At 31.6% G+C, this 27,142-nt stretch overlaps 1 protein-coding gene across 1 annotated transcript in view; it reads left to right on the top strand.

The window, feature by feature from the left end:
• Positions 1-27,142, top strand: part of LOC118190605 (corticotropin-releasing hormone receptor 2-like) — a 696,181-nt gene that overhangs the window by 453,960 nt on the left and 215,079 nt on the right. The window contains exon 5 of the mRNA XM_085825357.1: positions 26,885-27,005. Within this exon, the coding sequence (XP_085681483.1) occupies positions 26,885-27,005 (121 nt within the window). The remainder of the gene's footprint in view (positions 1-26,884; positions 27,006-27,142) is intronic.

Genomic DNA, 27,142 nt, shown 5'->3' on the forward strand with positions numbered 1-27,142 from the left:
ATTTGTCATATTTTAATTACCTTTAATTAATTTTTATTCAATTTAATATTATTTTCCCTGAATTTTAAAAATAACTCTACGAGCGGGTTTCGAACCCACCATCTCTTGCTTGGGAGAAAAGCACGTTACTTCAAGGCTATGCTTTATCTCGGGAACCTTGCCCGCTTTCTACCTTTGACTTATTTGCACCATTGATGTCATAAGGCTGAAAGTCTGCGCATGCGCTTTGACATGAAAACTGCGACACGCATTTGTTTTTACACGACGGCTAGGAATTCTTTTGGCTTCTTAATCATTACTTTATTCATTGCTGTTTTAAATGTAAGATTTTCCCACAGTTTAATTTTTTTTTTATTATTAAGATATTTTTAATTGTTTTCATTTTTCATCTTATTCTTACTATTTTTTTAGTTAATTTATTAATTTTTATTTTATTTTTAACTTTCGCAAATTGACGTTTACTTCCACAAAAGTGAACTTAAATTTTCTTTTTACTTTTTATCTTGCAAAGTTTATTTTTTTATATTTAATTTTCTTTTTGGTTTTACAAAAGTAATATTTATTTTTACGAATTGAATTTTTCCTTTTCACTTTTTTATTTTGCAAAAGTTTTTTTTTTTTTTTTTTCCTTTTCGTATTTTTACTTTATTTTATTTTAATTTTTTGTTTAACTTTCTTTTTGGTTCTACAAAAGTAATATTTTTATATACGAATTGAATTTTTCCTTTTCACTTTTTTATTTTGCAAAAGTTTTTTTTCCAAAATTTATTCCTTTTCGTATTTTTACTTTACTTTATTTTAATTTTTTTTTTAAACTTTTTTTGGTTTTACAAAAGTAATATTTATTTTTACAAATTTAATTTTTCCTTTCCGCTTTTGATTTAAAACAAAGGTGTTACTACATTTTTAACTTAATTTTTTTTTACAAAAGTAATATTTAGTTTCATAATTTTAATTTTTTTGAGTTTTTTGTTTACACAAATATAGTTTTTTTGTTTTTTCCCTTATGCATTTTACTTCCAAAAGTAAATTTTATTTTTTTATCCTTTCCCTTAATTTTTTGTTACATTTTTATTTTACCCTTAATTATTTTTCCCCTTGTTTTAAATACAACATCATGTTAGACTTCCATTTCTCCAAAAGTAAACTTACCTACATTTTTCCGTCTTTGAAATTTTAAGCTGGAATTTACATGCATATAACTTCACTAAATAATATTTTCTGTAATTTTAAACCAATATACACAATGTTCCTTCTATATAGTTTACTACATTTCTTACTATACTACATTTCTAATACTACATTTCTTACTTTTTTACTACTAAGTTGGAGATACTCAGAACTTTTCCTTCTAATGTATTTTTCTAACTTTACAAAACTTTGATTCCCTTTTACACGTCTTACTTTTATTCAAAGGATTCACCAAACTATATCTGACAAATGTAATTTTTACACTTTCCATTTACACATTTACCCTTATATTTAACTTATAAAACATATTCATGCTGTATTTCTGATTCCTTTTCCCCATAATAAATACAGACTTACACATGTTTCTTTATTGTAAGACCTACTGACTTTAAATAAATCTTATAATAATATATAATTATATATAAGGAGCAATAAATTTTCATGGTAGGAAGCCACTCAAACCAATACATGGAACATTTCTACCCAGTTAAGTTTAGATACGTACTAATAGTACTTCATTACTTCTTATTTTACTCTACAGACATTTATACATATATATTCAGAACACTCCCTTTTATTCAGTAAGATTCATTTATACTACTAACACAAATTTTGCTAACTCTTGAATGAAATATTTTACAAAAAATATCTTATATTTTCTTGTACACATCCTACTTAAATCACCAAACATACACTGAAGCTTGATTTTTCCTTCATATGAAAACCTCACTCAGATTCTTAATATGATTCTACCATTTACCGCAGAACTTTATAAACACTACTCTATTTGAACTTATCACAGCCTAACTCTCTTAACAAGGTACAGAAGATTGAATTATATTTTAACTACAGAGATGAATATTCACATTGTAACGTATTATTTTAAATTTGAATTATAGTCACATTTTGTGAAGGAGAACTTAAAGTCTATAATACACATGGAATTAATATTCAGCCATGGAAATGAAACGTTATCGCCATTTTCCCAATTTGGAATATAAAAATTTGTTAACTTGGAATATTTTTAACATAGTCATTGTAACTTAACTGAAAAATACCCATATTTCACATTGTCAATAATTTATTTAGCACTGAACTCTTACAGCCTTTTGAGAACGAAATTTAATTTATCATACCTGACAAATGACTCCTACATAGTTATGATACATTACACGAAATATTGAGTAGAGTTCCAAATAATGATCTAACATAGTAATTAACATAAAAGACCTAACACAAATAATTTTAAGACAGAAATTTCAAACTGACATTGCTCAATAATGAACTTTTACAGCTTTTTTGACATTTAACTTCTCATAGATAATAAATAAAATTACACACAAATAATTATACAAAATAGGTAATAATGACAGAAAGTCCATATAATGATCTACTATAGTCACCAACTTTAAAAATTTTAACGCATTTTTAATATGTCATAAGAAAGACCACACTTTTTTGAAAAGCATTATTTTAATTAAACATTGGAACCACGCAGTCCTGCGCACATGTATAACATTTTTGTTTATCATGAGCATGACACATAATAAGTAAATAAAATTTTCACAAAGTACGAAACACATTTATCTTTTAACTGAACTGTACTCTTAAGAAAAATGCAGTATGGAATGCTTAGAACACTCAGGGCCACAGTTCCTCATTTCCCCACGCATTGACCAAAATATACATGTACTTTAAAATCAGTTAAACAAATTCAAATGTTAGTATTCAAAGAGGAATACTTCACAAATTAGATGAAAGAAAGGTACACAACGAACTTGAGTGATAAATACAGAAAAGCATGTAAGGACCGAGAAAAAGATGTATTCGTGGAGAACTTTTTTAAGATAAACTTGCTCTGTTTTTGGTTACATTTTGCATTTCAGATTAAGGAAACATTCATGATAATTCCTGTATAACTAGGGATTTTATTCACATTTGTTAGTAATGTAATTTATTAGAACAGTCACAGATATATAGGACAAGTATGCCATTTCCAAGGAAAACAATTTTCCCAAGCCAGACTTTAACAGTGAAATATAAAATGGAATAATAAAATCCCATATTTCAAACAAAATTAGTATCTGAGTATGCAAAAACATGAACAAGAAACGAATATTTTTTCTGAAAATGTTCCGAATGGTGTAAGTCAGGACTAGTTTCATGAACAGAGCATGAAAAATAATGATGAATTTTTAATTTTATTTTGTCTGTAGTACATTTACTTACGCTAAAATCTCCCATTTGGTTGACTGTACTTTACATTTAGACCTAAGTTGATAAATCAGAGTGATTTTGTGTTTTAAAGCTTCAGATTCAGAAATACTACAATTTCAGATATAATACAACTCAAAAGCAAAAAGATTAAAACGACAAGAGAATATACTGCGAGCAAGCGAACGTGATAAATGACTTTTTGGGCTGAATTTCATGAATTCATAGATGGAGTGCAAAATTTTAATGCACTGTATATGAACTATTTTTCAAATGTATTACGATCACCAACTTTACATAGACTTTAAGTAAACATTTCATGTTAATTTACCATTTTTTCCCTCAAATATTTCATGTTAATTTACCATTTATTCCTGAGATTTATGTACGTATTTACTAAATTTTTGCATTTTGTTTATAAATATAATACCAAAAGGACATAAGAGAACATTTGTTTCTTGAAAATGTCCATAATTTTACCCAACTGTTATTTCTTTCATAGCTTTGAAGTAACCTATTAAACATATAGTTATCTTGTATTGACTAGACAGACACATTTTATGAAAAACTGCCTTATAACTAGTTTTGCATAATTATCGTTCAGATTTTGCAGAGTACTTGATTTTCACTATATCTCCTTTTATTAAATTTACACTTTATATGCTATGTAATTCCAAAAATAAGCTTCGAATAGGATGAATATTTGCACATTCTACTGAATTGCCTAGATATGAAGAATTTCTCTACTTCCAGATTTTTACCTTGTGTCTGCATAACCTGCATGTTTTCCATTCGTCTTCCTACTACCAATAGGAAAAATTACAGTTACGTGAGAGATTTGGAACACTGAAGTTCATATGAATGTTGACTAAAAAGAGAACAAATCAGACATTCTGTCATAATTGACTAATACTCTGAATAATAAAATTTTAAGAAAACATCAGTTTCATTCACGTGAATAAAATAAAATATATTTCCCCCCCAAAAAAAAAAAATTTAGTTCAGGAAATCCATCACAAGTGTCAACATAGACGATCTACAAATATATATTTTAAGTATTTAAATATTTCATAAGTTGAAGATAAACCAAGAAAGTATCGAGGATTCATAGGCATATACCAACAGCAAAGATAAAATAATTTCCAATAGCAAAGAGAAAACAGTTTCAAAATGTCTAAAAGACTACCGAGAGCACACTCTGAAAACGTTTGCGAAAAAAAGATGACATCACAAATACAAAAAATTTTACGGAACATAACATTAGTTAAAAATTTTCGTTCGAAATTTTAGTTCTGATATAGGAAAATACACATTAAATAATTAAATGTGTGTATTCGTGTAAATGTTTGTAAGAAACAAATATATAAATTTTTAGGAAAATTTTGCATGTTTTCAATTTGGTAATGATACTGGTAAGTTAGGAAAATTTTCTGTATTGAACATATGTGTCTACGAAATTGTTTGGAAAAAGCGGAAAGTAAATAATCATTTCGATACTTCACTGGAAATCAAGTGTTATAGTTGAACAACGATTTAAAAATTAACCAAGAGCACAACGAAGTACATATATAAATTATTTTGCTAATCGGTTATGAACTTTTAAGTAGGATATATCCAGAATCTTCATAATTAGTAATGAAACGTTCAATTTAACACTTCAGATTTTACTAAAGAAGTCTTTGTAATAGTAAAATGTTGGTTAAAATTGTGCTAACACAAGGAAAAAATATGCTTTTTTTAAAATATTCGCATGATATGTGATAAAAATGAAAGCATGGCCCCGGTTCAGCAATGCAATACAAGGTTTTAAGTAGAAAAGTTTCTAAACTGAGTTTTTTGTCACGTACGAAAATTAGCAATATATTAGCAGTGGACTAGGAAAAAAAATTTTCAAAGATAATACTGTGGTATGAAAATTAATCAAAAAGTATAACATTTTCCTTCGCAATAAGTTATGAATGTTTTCGTTTCAGTAGAATGAAGTCAGAAAGTACAAATTTGGTAGAGAAACAAGCGCTGATTTTCTTATGAATGTGAGATATTTTCTTAGATATGTTTCTAATGAAATTAGTATATAAACTTCTTTTAAGAAAGAAATAGACTTTATGAGAAAAATCTATGACAATGCAATTTTTGGTGACTTAGAGAAAATATTCAAAGTCTGTATGATCTGTGTTAAAAGTCTCCATTATCTACTACATTCGTATACATTAGAGAAAATTTATCTATTCCTGTAGTATACTAAGATAAAAAATTCCATTTTCTTTTATTAATTTCTGATTCAGTGTGGTAGTGTTGTTGAAGTTAAATCTTCCAAACGTGTAAAAAGTTATTAAATCATACAATACAACTATTTAATAAAAATTTGTTCCCAAATCTTTACAAGGACATGTAACAGATATATAAGAAAATATTTGAAAATTCAATGATTTGCAGTGGCCGTAATATTCAAAGTGTTCAAAAGGTTATCGATAAGGTACTTCACAAAAAACTGTTTATGAAAACATGATACCATCACAGCCATCCGCAATTAACTTTCTCGTCAAAACTGAAAATTTTATGTTCAAAATTTGCTTGGGATGCAGGAAAAGAAATATTAAACGATTCAAAATGAAAATACTAATGCAAACTTTCCGAAATGAAATGTTCAGTATTTCAGGAAATATTCATTTAACTTGCTTGCAATTTTGTTAAATAATATGTAATGAGCGTATGTGAGACACGAAATGCATTCGTATGCGAAAAAATAACAAACATTTAACTATCTGACAATGAATCAAATTTCATTGGAAATGTAATGGCATGAAAAGTAGTACATGGAAAATCTGTATGGAAAATCTTGATGATAATTTCTGGTGTGTTTTTTTCGAATAAAAAAATAGTTAAAGGCTCCTAGGTTAGTAATGAACTACTAAATTTGGTCAATTTTCATCAAAAACGCCGTAAGAAGTTCTCCGTACTGATAAAATATTACTTAAATTCTCTAGCTTTGTGACTTAACTCAGACGTTGGCAAGACCAACGGCTGTCTAGTCAATACAAGATAACTATATGTTTAATAGGTTACTTCAAAGCTATGAAAGAAATAACAGTTGGGTAAAATTATGGACATTTTCAAGAAACAAATGTTCTCTTATGTCCTTTTGGTATTATATTTATAAACAAAATGCAAAAATTTAGTAAATACGTACATAAATCTCAGGAATAAATGGTAAATTAACATGAAATATTTGAGGGAAAAAATGGTAAATTAACATGAAATGTTTACTTAAAGTCTATGTAAAGTTGGTGATCGTAATACATTTGAAAAATAGTTCATATACAGTGCATTAAAATTTTGCACCCCATCTATGAATTCATGAAATTCAGCCCAAAAAGTCATTTATCACGTTCGCTTGCTCGCAGTATATTCTCTTGTCGTTTTAATCTTTTTGCTTTTGAGTTGTATTATATCTGAAATTGTAGTATTTCTGAATCTGAAGCTTTAAAACACAAAATCACTCTGATTTATCAACTTAGGTCTAAATGTAAAGTACAGTCAACCAAATGGGAGATTTTAGCGTAAGTAAATGTACTACAGACAAAATAAAATTAAAAATTCATCATTATTTTTCATGCTCTGTTCATGAAACTAGTCCTGACTTACACCATTCGGAACATTTTCAGAAAAAATATTCGTTTCTTGTTCATGTTTTTGCATACTCAGATACTAATTTTGTTTGAAATATGGGATTTTATTATTCCATTTTATATTTCACTGTTAAAGTCTGGCTTGGGAAAATTGTTTTCCTTGGAAATGGCATACTTGTCCTATATATCTGTGACTGTTCTAATAAATTACATTACTAACAAATGTGAATAAAATCCCTAGTTATACAGGAATTATCATGAATGTTTCCTTAATCTGAAATGCAAAATGTAACCCATGTGCAAAAACAGAGCAAGTTTATCTTAAAAAAGTTCTCCACGAGTACATCTTTTTCTCGGTCCTTACATGCTTTTGTGTATTTATCACTCAAGTTCGTTGTGTACCTTTCTTTCATCTAATTTGTGAAGTATTCCTCTTTGAATACTAACATTTGAATTTGTTTAACTGATTTTAAAGTACATGTATATTTTGGTCAATGCGTGGGGAAATGAGGAACTGTGGCCCTGAGTGTTCTAAGCATTCCATACTGCATTTTTCTTAAGAGTACAGTTCAGTTAAAAGATAAATGTGTTTCGTACTTTGTGAAAATTTTATTTACTTATTATGTGTCATGCTCATGATAAACAAAAATGTTATACATGTGCGCAGGACTGCGTGGTTCCAATGTTTAATTAAAATAATGCTTTTCAAAAAAGTGTGGTCTTTCTTATGACATATTAAAAATGCGTTAAAATTTTTAAAGTTGGTGACTATAGTAGATCATTATATGGACTTTCTGTCATTATTACCTATTTTGTATAATTATTTGTGTGTAATTTTATTTATTATCTATGAGAAGTTAAATGTCAAAAAAGCTGTAAAAGTTCATTATTGAGCAATGTCAGTTTGAAATTTCTGTCTTAAAATTATTTGTGTTAGGTCTTTTATGTTAATTACTATGTTAGATCATTATTTGGAACTCTACTCAATATTTCGTGTAATGTATCATAACTATGTAGGAGTCATTTGTCAGGTATGATAAATTAAATTTCGTTCTCAAAAGGCTGTAAGAGTTCAGTGCTAAATAAATTATTGACAATGTGAAATATGGGTATTTTTCAGTTAAGTTACAATGACTATGTTAAAAATATTCCAAGTTAACAAATTTTTATATTCCAAATTGGGAAAATGGCGATAACGTTTCATTTCCATGGCTGAATATTAATTCCATGTGTATTATAGACTTTAAGTTCTCCTTCACAAAGTGTGACTATAATTCAAATTTAAAATAATACGTTACAATGTGAATATTCATCTCTGTAGTTAAAATATAATTCAATCTTCTGTACCTTGTTAAGAGAGTTAGGCTGTGATAAGTTCAAATAGAGTAGTGTTTATAAAGTTCTGCGGTAAATGGTAGAATCATATTAAGAATCTGAGTGAGGTTTTCATATGAAGGAAAAATCAAGCTTCAGTGTATGTTTGGTGATTTAAGTAGGATGTGTACAAGAAAATATAAGATATTTTTTGTAAAATATTTCATTCAAGAGTTAGCAAAATTTGTGTTAGTAGTATAAATGAATCTTACTGAATAAAAGGGAGTGTTCTGAATATATATGTATAAATGTCTGTAGAGTAAAATAAGAAGTAATGAAGTACTATTAGTACGTATCTAAACTTAACTGGGTAGAAATGTTCCATGTATTGGTTTGAGTGGCTTCATACCATGAAAATTTATTGCTCCTTATATATAATTATATATTATTATAAGATTTATTTAAAGTCAGTAGGTCTTACAATAAAGAAACATGTGTAAGTCTGTATTTATTATGGGGAAAAGGAATCAGAAATACAGCATGAATATGTTTTATAAGTTAAATATAAGGGTAAATGTGTAAATGGAAAGTGTAAAAATTACATTTGTCAGATATAGTTTGGTGAATCCTTTGAATAAAAGTAAGACGTGTAAAAGGGAATCAAAGTTTTGTAAAGTTAGAAAAATACATTAGAAGGAAAAGTTCTGAGTATCTCCAACTTAGTAGTAAAAAAGTAAGAAATGTAGTATTCCAGTTAAACTATATAGAAGGAACATTGTGTATATTGGTTTAAAATTACAGAAAATATTATTTAGTGAAGTTATATGCATGTAAATTCCAGCTTAAAATTTCAAAGACGGAAAAATGTAGGTAAGTTTACTTTTGGAGAAATGGAAGTGTAACATGATGTTGTATTTAAAACAAGGGGAAAAATAATTAAGGGTAAAATAAAAATGTAACAAAAAATTAAGGGAAAGGATAAAAAAATAAAATTTACTTTTGGAAGTAAAATGCATAAGGGAAAAAACAAAAAAACTATATTTGTGTAAACAAAAAACTCAAAAAAATTAAAATTATGAAACTAAATATTACTTTTGTAAAAAAAAATTAAGTTAAAAATGTAGTAACACCTTTGTTTTAAATCAAAAGCGGAAAGGAAAAATTAAATTTGTAAAAATAAATATTACTTTTGTAAAACCAAAAAAAGTTTAAAAAAAAATTAAAATAAAGTAAAGTAAAAATACGAAAAGGAATAAATTTTGGAAAAAAAACTTTTGCAAAATAAAAAAGTGAAAAGGAAAAATTCAATTCGTATATAAAAATATTACTTTTGTAGAACCAAAAAGAAAGTTAAACAAAAAATTAAAATAAAATAAAGTAAAAATACGAAAAGGAAAAAAAAAAAAAAAAAAAACTTTTGCAAAATAAAAAAGTGAAAAGGAAAAATTCAATTCGTAAAAATAAATATTACTTTTGTAAAACCAAAAAGAAAATTAAATATAAAAAAATAAACTTTGCAAGATAAAAAGTAAAAAGAAAATTTAAGTTCACTTTTGTGGAAGTAAACGTCAATTTGCGAAAGTTAAAAATAAAATAAAAATTAATAAATTAACTAAAAAAATAGTAAGAATAAGATGAAAAATGAAAACAATTAAAAATATCTTAATAATAAAAAAAAAATTAAACTGTGGGAAAATCTTACATTTAAAACAGCAATGAATAAAGTAATGATTAAGAAGCCAAAAGAATTCCTAGCCGTCGTGTAAAAACAAATGCGTGTCGCAGTTTTCATGTCAAAGCGCATGCGCAGACTTTCAGCCTTATGACATCAATGGTGCAAATAAGTCAAAGGTAGAAAGCGGGCAAGGTTCCCGAGATAAAGCATAGCCTTGAAGTAACGTGCTTTTCTCCCAAGCAAGAGATGGTGGGTTCGAAACCCGCTCGTAGAGTTATTTTTAAAATTCAGGGAAAATAATATTAAATTGAATAAAAATTAATTAAAGGTAATTAAAATATGACAAATTAAATAATTAAAATGCTTATTAAAAAGAGTAAATAATTAACATTAATAAAGTGTTAAATAATTAAAAAACGTAAATAATTAAAAATAATTAAAAGTGATGTGATTCCAAACACGTGGTTCACACGTTGCCACAAAAAATAAAAGCTTTGAAAAGATCGTTGCCACACCATAAAAACGAAACTCAACACGATTACGTCATCCCATCCATCTACGTCACTTCCGATTATCACGTGATCCAAGATGGCGGTGGCAGCACATCAAGGACATACCCCCTGTTGCGTTATCTATTGTTCTGTTACGTAATCTATTGTTCTGTTACGTCATGGCGGCATCCTTTTGCCGCATATAGTGGGGGGTATACTACTCATATTTCACTCAGCGAATTTTTGTGACTAAGTTTTCTATTACCTCTCAATAAGTATTTTCCACAGAAAAAGAACTATTAATTCAAAAATGAATTTTAATTGTATCGAACTAGTTAAGCTAATGACCTAAAAATTGTGGATCTTGAATTAAAGAACTTGGATTTCTAGATGTTTTTATATATTTTTGACATTTTCCCACGCAATAACACTATTGTTATTTCAAAATAAACTAAGATTAAGAGATAAGAGATGTATCGCTTAACTCCTAAAACGTCCCTGGAGAGAACAATCTGCATTAAATTTGAATTTACTATGACAAAAGTACACTTTAAATCTGAGCAAGTTATTTTTATAACAAGATATTTTTTCAATGCGATAATAATTTACGAAAACGTCAAAAGCCCTTTGGTAATATTGATATAAGTTTTGAAATTGTACAGACCATTTAAAGCCTTGCTCAGGCTTAAAATAATGCAGATTGAGAATGCACAAAAATGTATTACTAAGCACTTTTTAAAGGAAACTTCTTCAATCTAGTGGAAAAATTCAAAAATACAACTTCAATTACAGGGCTTTACTTTATTGAATATGTGCACATATACCGCTACCGCCCAACCGGGGTAGTAATTAACGACGCTGACTGCCGTGCAAAAGGACCTGGATTCGAATCCTGGAAAAGGTACGGATGTTTGTAAATGCATAGTGTCTTCGGGACATGGGGAAACTCCAAATATGCGGCGAGCTGAAACTCCTCTCGAGAAGCTGGTGGCAGAGCAAAAAGGATGGGAGATCCTCGGACTTCGTCCCTCCGGTGTATTCTCCTTCAACCTGGGGGCAGAACTGAGGACAGTAGTGTAGTACTGTTACCTGTATGGTGCCCAAGGTTCTTGTCAACTACAGGCACAATCTTGCTTTCTTGCAACGATGAATTGTCTGATATCAGACAAGTGAGATTAGTTACAACAACAACAGTGCACAAATTTCAGTCGGTGTTAATTTACGATGGAATAGTAAGAAATTGTTAATTTGGAATAGTCATTTTAAATACGTGATTTTTGTGCTTTGATCATGTAAAATTGATTCTTGAATCAATTGTAAATCATGTAAAATCAACGCCTGCGATACCTGTTTAACTTAAAATTTAATTTGTGTGCGACGACCAGATTGTATTTTTTTTTATTTACTGATTTTTAAATTTTAAATATTTTGTAATGTTTCGAAATTTTAAACGTTGCGAGATCAGACATCAGTCTGAAGTTTCTGGATTGCAGATTTTTTTTTTTTTTAATTTTCAGTTTCATTACTTTCAGCGGTATCATCAATAATAATAATAATTATCATTATAAGCAAAACAAACTGAGCTAAACATAATACGCTAAAAATATAGTAACAAAAAAAATATACTATATTAAAAATTCTTTTATTTGTAATTTGACAATCACATTAAAAATTCACAAAACAGGAAAGTGTACTTTTCAATACATTCCATCCATTTTGGACAAATAATAAAATTTCTACTGAACTGGAATAGGTTTGTACCTTTTTATTCGAAAATAAGGTAACACAGCATATACAAAACGTTTCAATAAATCCAATCTGAAATGTCATTCAACGTTACGTACTGTGAATTTCAAAGTTGAAAAACTTTCAATCTACTTTGAAAAGGAAATGCTTCCTGTTGGATTTTACATCATCAAGTAAGCAGTATTTTTCTTTGAAAAAGATAGAGTTGTTTCAGTTCCGCATCGGTGCTAACTTTATATACGAGTCACGTCAAAAAACTGTCGAAATCAGAAGAACGAAGAATGGCATTCGAATTCGTAGCTTCAGCTAGTAGTAAGAACAGATACGTTGATTTAAAGCAAGGATTATTGTCAAATAGTATATAATAAAATTTTTGTTTGCCTGAAACTAATTTCATATAATGCCAAAATTTCTTTTCAGTTATAAAAATTCCTGCTCAATTTTATTTTTATTGTATTAAAAATATTTATATTGCTTTAAGAATTTTCACATTTTTACATAGCTTACCCCATTTTCTGCACATTTTCTTTTTATCGTAATTTGATAAATCGCTTAACCCTTTCTGCCGATATAAAATTGATTTAACAAATATGTTATCATTTACGAATTCCATCAATATAGTCATTCATTAAATTGAGTTTCAAAATTTCCTTCCTTGCCTGAATTTATTGATAAGATGGAAAGAAATTAATTTCATCCCTGCAGTTTATTGGAAACGTTTTCAGTTTGCTTTTCTCTCCTGTCAAGTCTCGTCACTCTGTTAAGGAAAAATAACGTCTTCCTAATCTTATATTTTTAATGTTTCTTTTTGACAGTCTGCTGCTACTTTTGAGATCTCAATTATCTGAGAAATGTTGCTGTTGACAAAGGATTCTTCCCTTTTGCTGACTTATAAAAGAAAAAAAAATCTTTGCCCTTATAAACAACATACTTTTATTAGAAAATCTGATGTTACACCACATGACTTTCTCATATGACCTATTAAATTATAAGGTATTTCTCCCGCTTTCATAGCATGCCTTCGTGGTGTAATGGGCAGCACACTCGACGCGTATTCGAAAAGTTCGAGACCCGGCCAGGGCATTGCACATTTTTCCACGTCTCTCGCTTAGAAATAATCTAATGTCTCTACAGTGGCGCCCGAATTTAAAAAAAAGTTGGTGGATGATGATTCTTTCCGCGCCAGGACTTGACGATAAGGTCCCCTAAACCCCAATCGCACTTTGAAAAGGAGGAGTATATAATTTATTTCTCCCCTTCTTAGCACGTTTTCGTAATATAATGATCAACACCTTCAGCGCGTATTCGAGAGGTCTGATATTCGAGTCTCGGCGAGGGCATTGCACATTTTCATGTCTACTGCTTCGAATAAACTCCAATCGACCTTTAAAAGGGGGAGTATATAAGGTATATCTCCCGCCTTCTTAGCATGTCTTCGTGGCGTAATGTCCAGCACACTCGGGGCGTTTTCGAAAGGTCCGAGGTTCAAATACCGGTGAGGGCATTGCACATTTTTCATGTCTCCTGATTCGAAATAATGTGTCTACAAAATTATACACATATTTTGTTGCCTTTCATTTAAAGTTATTTCCTCGAATTTCATTACAGATGTATTTCTCATTCGATTGATTTGGTTCTCTCTTCGCAGCAAGTCAAAAAGACATAAAAACTCAAAGCAGCTTCGATAAAATTGTAAAATACAAAAAAAAAAAAAAAAAACTTAAAACATCGAATACAGTTAAAAGCAGTTTAAAAAAAACTACAATTAAAATTTCTACACAAAAACGCAAGCAAAACAAGTTTGTACGGGAAAACAAGAAATTTGGCCAGCGGTCAGGAAGACAAAATTATCGGTGCACAAAATTGAAAGTTAAAGAGTTTGGCAAAAAGACACTGATGTTGGTGCACCAACGGACTTAATTCACTCTTCTACTAAGTGTGTCTGATATAAACAAATGGTGGCCTCAATAGGCTTAACCATTTTTACAGATAATTCTACAGCTATTGCATGTAGATTTACAAAGGCATAAAAACCTTAATGAGAACATAAGAACAACTTAATTCAATCATTTTAAATCAAAAAATTAACAATTTACGAATATATAAGAATAAAAAGACTCAGTTCACCGAGCCGCGTAAGACAGTGGGTAGATATCTATCTAAAATGTACTCCCGTAAATAAGTTTGAAAACAGCTCAGAATTCTCAACCAGGTATGGATACGCTGACTCGATATTTATATTTGCAAAGTATTTTATTTTTATTGTCCAAACCGTGCACAGAAATTTACATTTTCTGGCAAGAAAAGAAGTTTGTGAATGAATTTGTTACAATATTATCAGTATATAATCTAAATAAAATCTGCAGTCATGATTTACTGGCGCAAATCGTTATTGCTATGTTTTTTTAATACTCAACAGCTAGCTTTGAAGTGAAAATATTCATGTCCAAGAAACAGCAATATATAATACAGAGTTTTTTAAAGACTTTTACATTTTCTGGGAAACAGCTAGGATTTTAAAATTTTGCCTTTATCGCACTGAAGAAACGTTTTAATTTTAACCTAATTTTACAGGCATCCATAACTGCTTAGTTTTGATAGCTGACAATCGCCTATGGATTTATAGATTTGTTTTCTTTTGGTATGGATCATTATGACAATGCCCACTAGGGCTATGTGCCTAAAGGGAGGGATGCTTTCGTGGAGAACTTTCTAAGAGAAACTGGCTCGTATACATGTTACACATGGGGAAAACCATGGAAAAGCCCATAGAGCCAGTCCGTTCGCCTACATTTGAAACCAGGTCGGAATTACCAGTATTCAGTGATTTAATAGCTCTGCCGCTGGTGGGCCAATGGATTTATAGGAATGTAATTAATTATTAAATTAACTTGGGTCTTTGTGAGATCGTCAAGTGATTTATCGTCCAACAACTACAATCTCTGAAGAAGTTTTAAATAACCTCTTTATTAAAACTTAACAATCTACGCAGCTCTAGCATACAAAACAATCTCCGTTACTTGCAGGATTTATGTTAACATAAAATGCAAACTAAAATAATTAGCGACGGAAATTAAAAAAGAAAGTTCCTATCAACCTTCGGCTCAATTTTTTTTAAAATGCGGGAGCAAAGTTGCCTAGCAAAATTCAAAGGCGGTCTAAATTAATTCTCAGACTGGGAGAAGAATTATCAGGCATCTCAACGCCGCTGAAAAAAACTCTCTCTTTAACTTTCAAGAACTCGACTCTTATTTATGTTACCGGAAATGTATGAAAACCACCATTCTATAAAATACATGTTCATTTTATAAAATGCCGAATACTCGCCGGCAATATATGAAAGGATTAACAATTCACCCATTTTCTAGACATTTATCAGAAAGCCAAATGACAAAGCGGCAAACTACGAGATACATCTTCAGTTCGTTTAGAATATCCATACATTCATACACCATTCGTACATTTAATACATTCATTTTTTCAACAGAATTTTTTAATTACACACTTTCATTAATTTTTCCAAAATAACATTTGTATTTTTGAGAGATGCACGTCTTTTAAGTAATAATCTAATCATGAACGTTCTTCGTACTTTCCTTGAAAAACATCGTACTAGATGTCCCATTAATATTGGTACAAACTTTAATGGCAGATAGCGCAAGTCAAAAGGATTGAGAATTGCATAACAACACATGATCGCAAACGTCATCATTCGCTGCTATGTAGTGCTATTCACGAGGGCTGTTCACAGTTGGCGACTGCTTAGTCGGCTGTTTCCTATTAACATCAGCAAATTACTTCATCCTTTTGGAACATCAAGCTCATTTCATCTTGTGCCACAAAATGTGGTTTCAACAGGTAGGGCATCTCTTCGTTCTGGAAGGTGTGTTCGGAGCCATTACAGCATGTCGTTTGGTCAAAGTGGATGGTGGTCATGGACAAAGTGGTCATGGTTGACCAGCAGGCTGGCACCCACGCTCTCTGTATTTGAGCATCCTGGGTTTTATTCTTTATAGATCACTTAAAAGGTGTTGTGAATGAAACATCTGTTGAGCCTGATATATATCTGGTTGGAACAATTATTTGGGCTGTTGCAGATATTCAAGCAAACCCAGGTATTTTTGACTGTGTCTGCCAATCTATGGTTCACTGGTGTAACGCATACAACGTTTGTAATGGTGAAAACTTTGAACGGATTTTGTGACATTTTGAAATGGTATCACCTATTACAATGTTATGAAATATTTATGAGCAATAAATACTTCTGGTAATTTCTGTCTTGTTTCTCTTCATTACCTTGTACCTCTGATACCACTTTCCCATGACGTTTTCGGTCATGGGTTGCTATGCAATTCTCAGTCCTTTTAAAGTGCCCTATCTGCCTTTAAAGTTTTTACCAATATTTAAATGACACCTTGTATATGTTACCGACAATGCATGCAAGCCTGTATTTTATAGAATGCCGAAAGCCTAAAACGGCCTGGTATTGTATGAAATGATTAACATTTTACGCAGTTCCTGGGAATTCTATAAAATTCCAAACGACAAGCCAGCAAAATATGAAACACATCTCCAATTCGTTTCAGATTATACGATTATAGTCGATGGTGGATTAACACTAGAACCGTCGAGCTTTCTTCCTACCTAGAATCGCCAACGGCAGCCAGATTGACTGTTTAGCGAATTAAATGTATATATTAAAATGCAAATGTTCTACAATGCTTTTAAGAATATTAATTACAGTTGTTTAAGAACTTCTTTAAAGGACGACAGATTATTTTTATAAAAAATAGATACTTTATTATAAATTTCAAATTACCCTTAATAAAACGCATTTTGTAGCTTTTCGTAACTTTTACACAACACAACGTTTTCAATACTGGAAGTGCATTTTCCACACATATAATATGTAAATTTTTTACACACATCACTGGTTTTGTTGCTGTTACAAAGTTTAATCTAGCACTGATATCTTCTCTTCAAGAGTTTAGCTACCTGCCGCAGGAAATTTCCAACTCTAGTGCTAGAGTTGGAAATTTCCTAAGGCAATCTTGGGCTTTTTCTTCTGTTTAAATGAAGCTGTCTTAACTGCTCTGCTAACTGAAATAGTAAGCTGTGCCTTGTAATATTTTTAACACTCAATTTATGGTAGACGATGTAGGCATTCGTTTCTGCTAAATCCAGCATGTTATAGAAAACATACACAGGCTATCAACGTAAAGCAGCCCCAAACAGAATATTTACACGTCATCTGGTCAAGAATATTAACTCCACATTTGGTTTTGTGAAAACACCACATTCTGGTTTCTGAAAGTTTCTTCTTATTTTATGAGTCTACATTTACACTTAGATGTGAGGTACTTAGCAGTAGGACATTTCCTTTTTCCCTAATAAACTCGCAGTGTAGTTTCACCATTCTTTAGCAAAACTGTTTCAAATAGCCGGGTTTTTGATTTCCATACTTCATACAGAATTTCTTTTCGATTTTTTCTTATTGTGCCCACAAAAATTGTGTTTTTCATTTTAAATCTTTTAGCTAATGATAGTGATGAAATTTAATTGTTCGCAGTGAGATTTCTACCTGAATTCGGATAATGGCTTATAAGACACATTAACTACATTTTCAAAAAGATTTTCAGATTCACTTCTCGATGTACCTTTTCGAAGATATGGAAAAGCATTGCACGTAAATTTTGAGTCTACTTCAACTAGTATCCAAACCTCGATGCCGAATTAGTCTGGTTTATTTGGCATATGCTTTATAAACGTACACATGGCTTTGGAAAGAAATAACTGTTCATCCGCAATTATATTTTATGGCTTAAATAGAAAATCGCAGAGTTCTGTATAAATGTTTTCCATATATCTGAAAAAAGTGCAAAACTTATCACTTTCTAAACTCTCAGTCCTATCTGACTTCAAGTCAAATCTTAGATATTTCATAATATCTCGAAAACGATTGTGAGATATTGTTTCTTGAAAAAAAGGAATGTATTATTCCACAAAATTCATAATCCATATCATTGCAACCATATGCTTCTCTTGATAAATAATGTAAAGAGAAGCATCAAGCTCTTCTAAAGATATTGTCCAAATTTCTTCATTGATCAAAACTGCCTCATCTTCCGTGTACTTTTTAATATGGCATAACATCGATCCATTCACACACAACCTCCATGCACTCGACACATTTTACCCGAAATTTCATTTTGCATAACATGTTGAACCCAGCAATTCTTTTAGTACATTTTTAGCACCATAATTCCCAGCTGTAGTTGGTTAATTAGATGTCTCAGTCCACGAAGAAAGGTGTTTTCTGAGCGGAAGGGAAGTATATCCTGTTGTAAATAATCAGTGAATGAAAGGAATGTGCATGTCAATTGTTTTTCGAAGAAAATATGTTTTCTGAGCGAGATAATAAGATGAATCTACCCAGTATTACTAGCAGTCAATATGACTGCTCGTGGAGCTTTTAGGTATAACTAATAATATCTTCGTTAATTTAAATTTTATTCGATTAATATTTGGAAACAATAATTTTTGAAGTTTTTTAGGAAAATCCAAAAATCTGTGACTTTTTAAGGTGAATGGTTTTTCAAAATTCCAAGGTGAAATGACGAAAGCAGTTAAAATGACTGCTCTGGCGATTCTAGTGTTAAACCAACACGATGATGACATTTTTATTGAAGAGATTTCCGTTTCTGTTACCTGTTGTGTGGGTTTAAAGGAAACCAGAAATGCACATTCATACACAATGTGTGGTCATATAATTCACACCTTCTGCAGACATACTAGTAAAGATGATGAAACGGATATAATATAATAAAATAATAATTCATATAATAGCTTTATAGTGACTTTTTAATACTTTGTGTAAATAGCATTTGTCATTCTGTAGAATGCCTCGTCTTACAGGTGTTGCCAGCAAAGTATGAAACTCCGGTATTCTCTGGAATACCCAGGCATTTTATAGAATGCTTAGCATTCTAAGCAAGTTCTTAGAATATAAAATAATCTGTGATCTCATATATAGTTGTTTTAAAATCCTTTCAGAATTTCAAAGTCAGTAGAACAATCATCTCACTCGCTTTACAACTGCTAATATATTGCATGAATTATTATATACGTTTCCTAGGCTTTGCATATGATGTGGAGATGTATTTTACACTTTGCCAGTTTGTCATTTGGCATTCTACACAATGCTTATTCGATATAATATATTTCAATAGAATGCCTAGGCAATGCATACAATATTTTATCATTTCATGCACAGTGTTCTGTAAAATGCCTATAGAATTCCGGATTTCATTATTACCAGATATTTCATTCTTAGCAGGTATTCACATATAGAATTCTATAGAATTCTATATATAGAATTCTATAATATTCTGTAGAATGTCGGATTTCATTCTTTACCAGTAACTTATACATTGCTTAGGGAAAGAATATAATAGTTCTCATGTTTCATACTTTCTTTAAAAACACCAAGCATTCTGTAAAATTCCAGATATTCTGTAGAATCTATGCGTTTCATACATTGTAGGCAAAATATGGATGTTCTTAATTTTAATTTTGACGGAGGCTGACGGAAGGAGAAGTTATAAGATCTTTTCTCCCTCCTTTCCGCTTGCCTTCGTGGTTTAATTGGAAACGTATTCGAAAGGTCCAGATTTCGAAACCTGGCTAGGGCACGGCACCTTTTTCACCTCTCCTACTTCAAAATAACCTAATGACCCTACAAATGGCGCCCGAACTATAAAAGATGGTGGATGATAATTCGTCATCACCAGGATTTGGCGATTGGATCCCTTAATCTCCAGTCGCTCTTCAAAAGGGTGAATGCATGAGGTATTTTCTCCCTCCTTTCCACATGCATTCAGGGTGTAATTGGAAGCATATTCTATGCGTATTCGAGAGGTACAAGATTCGAGTTCCGGGGAGGGCATTGCACATTGTTCATTTCTCCTGCTTCATAATAACCTAATGCTTCTACAAAATAACAACGAGGATAAAATAATAATATAATGGGTTACATAAACCTGACAAATCAAATTACTGTTATATAGTGTCTGTTTAATCACAACTAATCGTTCATAAATCAAATATGTAACATAATAGGAGATGTATTTGGTCTTTTTATAGCAGCAAAGGCTTAGCAAAATTTGCCGATCTATGATATCAGGTTTGTGATTAATGGCTCAGGACAGCCATTCAAGCTTAACTTATCCCCTCTTTCCTATGCCAATCTCTTCTGATTGATGAGCTGACTTTGAGCTTCCTAAAAATAGACCTGAATGTGATAAGAAGTCATCCGGAGAATCTATAGGGAATTAATATTTGGTTATCTCGAATATTTTAATTTATGTTATATGCAATATAAAATATTAAGTTTTAATTACTAAGTACAGAAATTAAATATTACGGACAATATTTCAACTAAAATAAGATAAAATGAACATTTATAAATGATACGATGAAAACCTGAAAGCTCAATTTATTAACAACGCAAGTAACTGAATATTATTTTATTAGTAATTTAATATTGATTATATTCAAGATTTCAAACATGTCGTTCATAAAATGAGCTGTGTTCAAATACTGTTACGTAGAAAACATTTGTAATCTAACATAATTACTCTTAAACAATCTCTGAACAACTTGTGCCAGACAACTGTATTAAAACAAACTCACATATTATTTAAAATCTAAAGAGAGATGATTGATGTTAAACTAAATTACATAATCCATCATTTTTCTAAAGTAATACATACTACTTCAAAGCTCACACTTTTTAAGGTCAAACTAAAATCAATATCTTTGAGACTGAAATGAAATAATATCCTCCTTGGTGCCTTAGTAAAATCCGAAAATATTAACTTTCAATAAGAAATGAAAATACAATTAATTTTCCAAACTGCACAAGTACTGTCTCTCTTTAAACGAATGCTAAATCCTCTGACTTTGCTGAAAACACGTAAATCTCAATATAGTAATTCCTAAACTCTAGAGATAGCCACAAACTCTTTTCATTTAAGCATTAAACAAAAACTTATCAAGCCACTAGAGAAAGATATGTATGTAAGAATTCAATCACCAGTTCAAATGAAATAAATCATATTGTAAAATGAAACTACACATAAATAATTAATTCCGCTACTATACCACGATAAGTTACCCATTCAAATTCTTTTCTTGAACTCTCTCCAACCAACGTGAAAAGGGTACTGATTTACAGCCAATTTTCCAAGAAAGGTCTAAACCCCTTTCAAACGTGGCATACCCTGTTTTCGCACATAACTTTAAGGAATGATTTTAACCGTATTTCTGTCAGAGCTGTGACAACGGCAGTAATAAACAATTAAAAAAAATCCAGACATCAGACAAAGTTGAACCCACGAGCGAAACACGAGTTCCGTGAACTTAATAGACCCCGCACGATGGGTGCATGGATGAGAAAATTCCCGGCTATTTAACAGTACAATTCGCTAGCTTTTTAAGAAATGGAGCGTATTTAAGAGAAAATTATGTTTAAATGATAATATATTGTTGCGTTTCTATATGAGTTCTCGGATTTCGAGTGATTGACGACAACACTTGATTTGAAGAATGAAAACACAATCTATTAACCAGTATCACTCCCGACAGCTCCAAAATCCCGTCTACAGTTGTCGAAAAACTACTACGTAGCACGCTGAAACAATCAGCAATCACTGCCTTCAGGCTATCAGATTACAACGGTGGAGACAGCTTCGCGGTAAAGCACTAGAGTACAGCCCCCCACTCGGTTACAATCGTTATCCAAGCTTTACCTACAGTTTTAAGTCGTTCTCTTATCTTTACGTACTTTCGAGACTCTCCACGCTACAACTTGCGATGCACTCTCGACAATAAGCATTAGAGTACGGCTTTGGATTCAGTTTGATGGTTCTCGGAACTCAACACACTCAAGATAAAACTCGACGAGGCACTAATTCGCGATCAGCTCTATAGGCGAGATACTGATTCACTCACTCACTGCTACTCCACGTACCAGCAGGGTTTATATAGCTTTTGAACTGCCTTCGAGAATATTCTGAGCCAAATCGGTGTTACGTATTAATTCTTTATTAATTTCAAACTTTAAGTTGATTGCTTACTTAATTCAGTCTGGTCAATAATTGAAGTTATTAATTGTTGCTTTAGTTTCTTTAAAGTTGGTTGTAAGTTTTAAGCTGTAAACTTTGGTAAACTTTAAATTTAAGTTGGAAGCTTTAAAAGTTTTCTTAAAGTGAAGTTGTTTAATTTTAATTTTTGTTTAGGAACTTAAAGTTTTACTTCGGTTTTGTAAAGTTTTTTTTTTTTTTTTTTTTTACTTTTAAGGTTATGTAACTTTAATTTTTTTAAAAGTTTGTTTGTTACACATTTTTGGTGTGTTAATTTTTTTTTTAAATTTAGAGTTTGATTAACGTCTACCCCTTTTTCTGCTAAAGTCTTTTGAATCAAGTCTTTTGAATCAATCATTTCTGCTTGTAAGATGTTGAAGAAATACAATTTTTTTTTAGAATTGTTTTACTCAAAAGTGTATCCTAAATTTCAGCAACAGACCTTATTAGTAATATTAATTAAGGTTTAATTAGCTTTTGTGTTTGCTGAATTTTATTAATTTTTTAAAGTTAATTATGTTAGTCAATTTTTATAACTGTGGTAAATTTGGGTAACTCAAAGTAGGTCTCTTAGGTTTGATTCTGTGTTAAAGAGACTTTAATTTCAATAATTTGAGTATTATCTGAATTTAAAAATAGAAATTATGAATTTAACTAATTGAAATTCATATGCTTTTGTACAGAAAATTTGTGCCTTTTTGATGGAATTATAGGTTTTTGCTTAGCTTAATTGCTTGAGAAGTTATTCGCAATTAAACATATATTTTTAGCAGAAATGGTGCAGATTTCCTGACTTCAAAATGTTCACTTAGAAGCGCAGTTTTTAAGCTTTCAGAGTTGGTTTTTGTCAGGTGATGAATGTTTCCTCCAACTCGCTTCCGAATGGTGAGTCCTCACGTGAAAAGGGTAGTTGACTTGACCTTGTTTTTTGGCGAGAAAATTTAAAAGGTTGAATTATTCTTGGAAAAAACTTAGAAATTTTTATGTGGTTTTGTTTTTGGCGTGGTTGCAGATTTTTTCTCATCTCTTTTGGAGAGTTTTGGAGAATGTGTTAAAGCGGAAACCAAGAAAAAGCCGACTTATTTGCGACACATTCCCAAACTCAATTTCTTCCTAATGCTTAGCCTGCAAATCCAGACTTCTTCTTCTCAAACTTCGCTTCTAGAAATCAAAGATTGGCTTAATGCTCCTACTGTTAGAAATATTAGAAATCTTACTAATCCCGCAGAAGTGAGTGAAATCATCAGAAAACTTCAACCCAAGAAAGCCCCGGGAACAGACGGCATTAGGAATAACTCCCTCGAGCATCTACCCAGGAACATCATTGCTAAAATTACCAGCATTTTTAATGCATGCATCTCTAACTCCTATTACCCAAGCTCATAGAAGATAGCTAAAATTATCATGATTCCCAAATCGGGGAAAAATCAACTGCAATTGATGGTTTCCGCTCAATTAGCCTTCTTCCGAGTCTGAGTAAAGTTTTCGAAAGGATTCTGCTCGCTAAAATGAAAATCTATCTCACCTTACTACCGCCTGAACAGTTTGCATTCAGAGCTCAGCTTTCTGCTACAAAACAACTTGTCAGATTGACTGAATTCATAGGATCAGCACTGCACTGTAAACAAAATGTTGCTATCCTCATGTTAGACGTGGCGAAAGCATTCGACCGCGTCTGTCATGAGGGTCTCATCTCCAAACTTATCGACTTGAATTTTGAAAGAGAACTTGTACTTATTATCTTATCCTTCATCACCTGGAGGAAATTCAAAGCGACAGTACACGGTTCCTACTCCTCCGAGCTCCCAATACTCAGTGGAATTCCACAAGGAAGTGTTTTAGGACCTATTTTCTATCTGTTTTATGCTTCGGACTTTCCAACTGTTCTTCACAGCAATAATTGCAGCAGTCATTAGCAGTAAAGTCTGCTAATGTGAATCATGCCGTCCATAAACTTCAAGATCATATCCCGCTCATCGAAGAATGGTGTAAGAACTGGAAAGTGCAAATTAATGCCTCTCCTGTTGTGACTCAAGAAAAATACCTTGATGTGATTTTAAATACTAAAATGACTTGGACAAATCATATCAATCATGTAAGACAAAAAATGATCTATGTCGTGAAAAGTCTTTATCCCGTGTTAGGCTGTTTCTCCAATCTTTCGATATTACGACCAATAATGACCTATGCTTCCCCAGCCTGAGCCACTGTGTCAGCGTCTGATTTAAAGAAGCTTCAAGTAATTCAAAATCGCTTCTTAAGACTCATAACCAACGCACATTACTTTGTACGCAACGAAGTTTTACACAAGGACCTAAAAAGTGAGATCATGGACAATTTCCTTCGTAAAACTAGTAAAAATTTCTTCAGGAAAGCTAAGGACTGTGAGCATCTAGACAAACTTAATTTTTTTCAGTATGAAATACTGGATGAAGATAGACATCTCCGTCCTTTCGCTGCTTTCATGCTAGACAGCAACCAGAACTTTCCAACTTAAATAGTTGCTTATTATTTTCAAAGTCTGAGTGAACAAATTTTAACTTAAAAAATGAAGCATCATTCACCAAAGCCAGGACTTGGGAGGGTGGCCTCCCACATGACCTGTGCCTTATGACTTATTACTAATTTCTCCAGCTTATACTGCTTTTCTGAGACTTTATACATACGTAAATAGTAATTATCTAATAAAGAACTTTATTTAAGACACAATAACACGCCGAATAAATACTAATTCAGAAGTCAAACAACAAAAATCAGCGTTATATTATTTTGTAAATATAACGCTGATTTTTGTTGTTTGACTTCTGAAAGAACTTTATGTTTTATTATTTTGCATATAATCTTATATTCTCTCTTGTATTTTTATTTTATCGTATTTCCAACATAATGAACTGCACCATTCAGATGTCATCTCGTGCTCACATGATGTTGGTCACACCCCCTTCTACACTTTAGCTATCCTGCACCGCCCCGCTCATGCATTTCTTTACTTTCTGCGCTCCTGGTAGCAACTACATTATGTCTGCCGGAACACAGCACGTAATTCTACGTGCTAATCGCGGCATAAAGTGAAACATGGAACATGGTTTGAGCAGAGGTTTTTCACACAATTTCTGGGCTAGCTGACTGTAGAAAACGAAAAAATGCTTCAGCGAAATTATTTTCTCTCTCACCGGTTCCAACATAATTAAATTCCAGCTTTTGGGGAGTTCTTTATCGAACGAGATTATTTCGACCACTTCAGAAGCCTCTGATGGACCTGCTCTTCTTGTTTGTCACCTGTTGAATAGAGCACTCTCTGGGTGAAGTCCAGTGGCCGGTTCGCCGAAGTGTCACCCCAGCGGAGTAGCCCTAGTGAAGAAGGAAGGGGCCTATAATTTCCGATGTTTCCCTCCAGTGCAACGGCCGCGCTACGGATTGCCGGCTTAGTTGGTTAACTTGGTCCTCAAGAAACCCGCCATCGAATGCAGCTGAAATGAGTGTCCATTTTTGGGGAAAGACCGTACAGAAGATGTCTACTGACCGTGAGTTAACTTTACTTAAATTTTCCAATCTGCCATTAGAGATGGGGACATTTGCAACCAGTGCCTACCCCAATTTCTCGGCCAGCCATCAATAATTTTATTTATTTATTGAGAAATAATATTAAATTTTTGTTTAATGAACAGATTAATATCGTTAATTTAAAAATTAAATTGATTTTCTAACTTCTGTTACTCCGGAGCTCGCAATTAGACTCCGGAGCTTGCAAATGTTAACTCGCAATGTTAACTCGCACAAGGAGTAACTTCTGTTACTCCTTGTCTAATTGCAATGAATTATATATTTAATAAATTTAGCTTACTTACTATTTTGGTGTGTTAATTGTTAATATTTTCCACATACACTTTCTTAACCAGGGTTGTAGCGCATTAGATTAGATTTCTTTCTTACGCAATTTTTTTTTAGTTTTTTCCCTCGGATATTTTGATTTTGTTATTGGTGGTCTTTTTAAGGTAACTAAGGGCAGGTTGTTCACCACATTCAGGTGATGTTGTTTTATTTTTATTCAAGGAGTGAGGAAAGTTATACCCCACAACACCGGTGAAGGTCGGAACCGGTGAAGGAAGGTAAGAATTCGGTCTAGAATGCTATCCATCCATCCACGGCATGTCGCCAAATGGGCGATTTCTGGCCAAATATGGCAATCATGCCTTCCCTTGCCATTTTCTGGCAACCCTGAACCTGCCTTGTGGGGAAGCTATCTTACCGAAGCTGGGGATTTCTTAACAATATTAAATACATTAAGAATTAGTACACAACTATTAATTCCATTATGAACTAAATTAAATTCATTATGCACTGCGAATTAATACACGGCAGTACTTTGTATTTTGTTTGAAAATAATTTTAAGATCCTTTGACTAATTGAAAACTTCTGGAGTTGATCTGAAAAATTTACTCTTTAATTAAATTTATTACATATATAAATATTTTTTCTAGAAGTTTGAAATGCAGTCGCCTCAAAGTGCACAGAAATCTGTCGATTGCTCTGCTGCTGAATCTTTTACTGCTCATCGTATCTTCTTCGCCCATTCTCTTTGACGTGTCCTATAAGCACACGGTAAGCCATTCTTTAAAATATTATATTTCGCATTTAAGCTTATTGAAGAACGATTTTAATATCAAATAGGGTCTATGCAAAATAACATTTTCACGTTACAAAACGGTAGATATTCAGTATTGTTTTAAAATAATATA

This window comes from Stegodyphus dumicola, chromosome 1 (genome assembly GCF_044657685.1).
Source record: "Stegodyphus dumicola isolate Sdum_Otavi_A_Nest chromosome 1, ASM4465768v1".
Classification (NCBI taxonomy): domain Eukaryota; kingdom Metazoa; phylum Arthropoda; class Arachnida; order Araneae; family Eresidae; genus Stegodyphus; species Stegodyphus dumicola.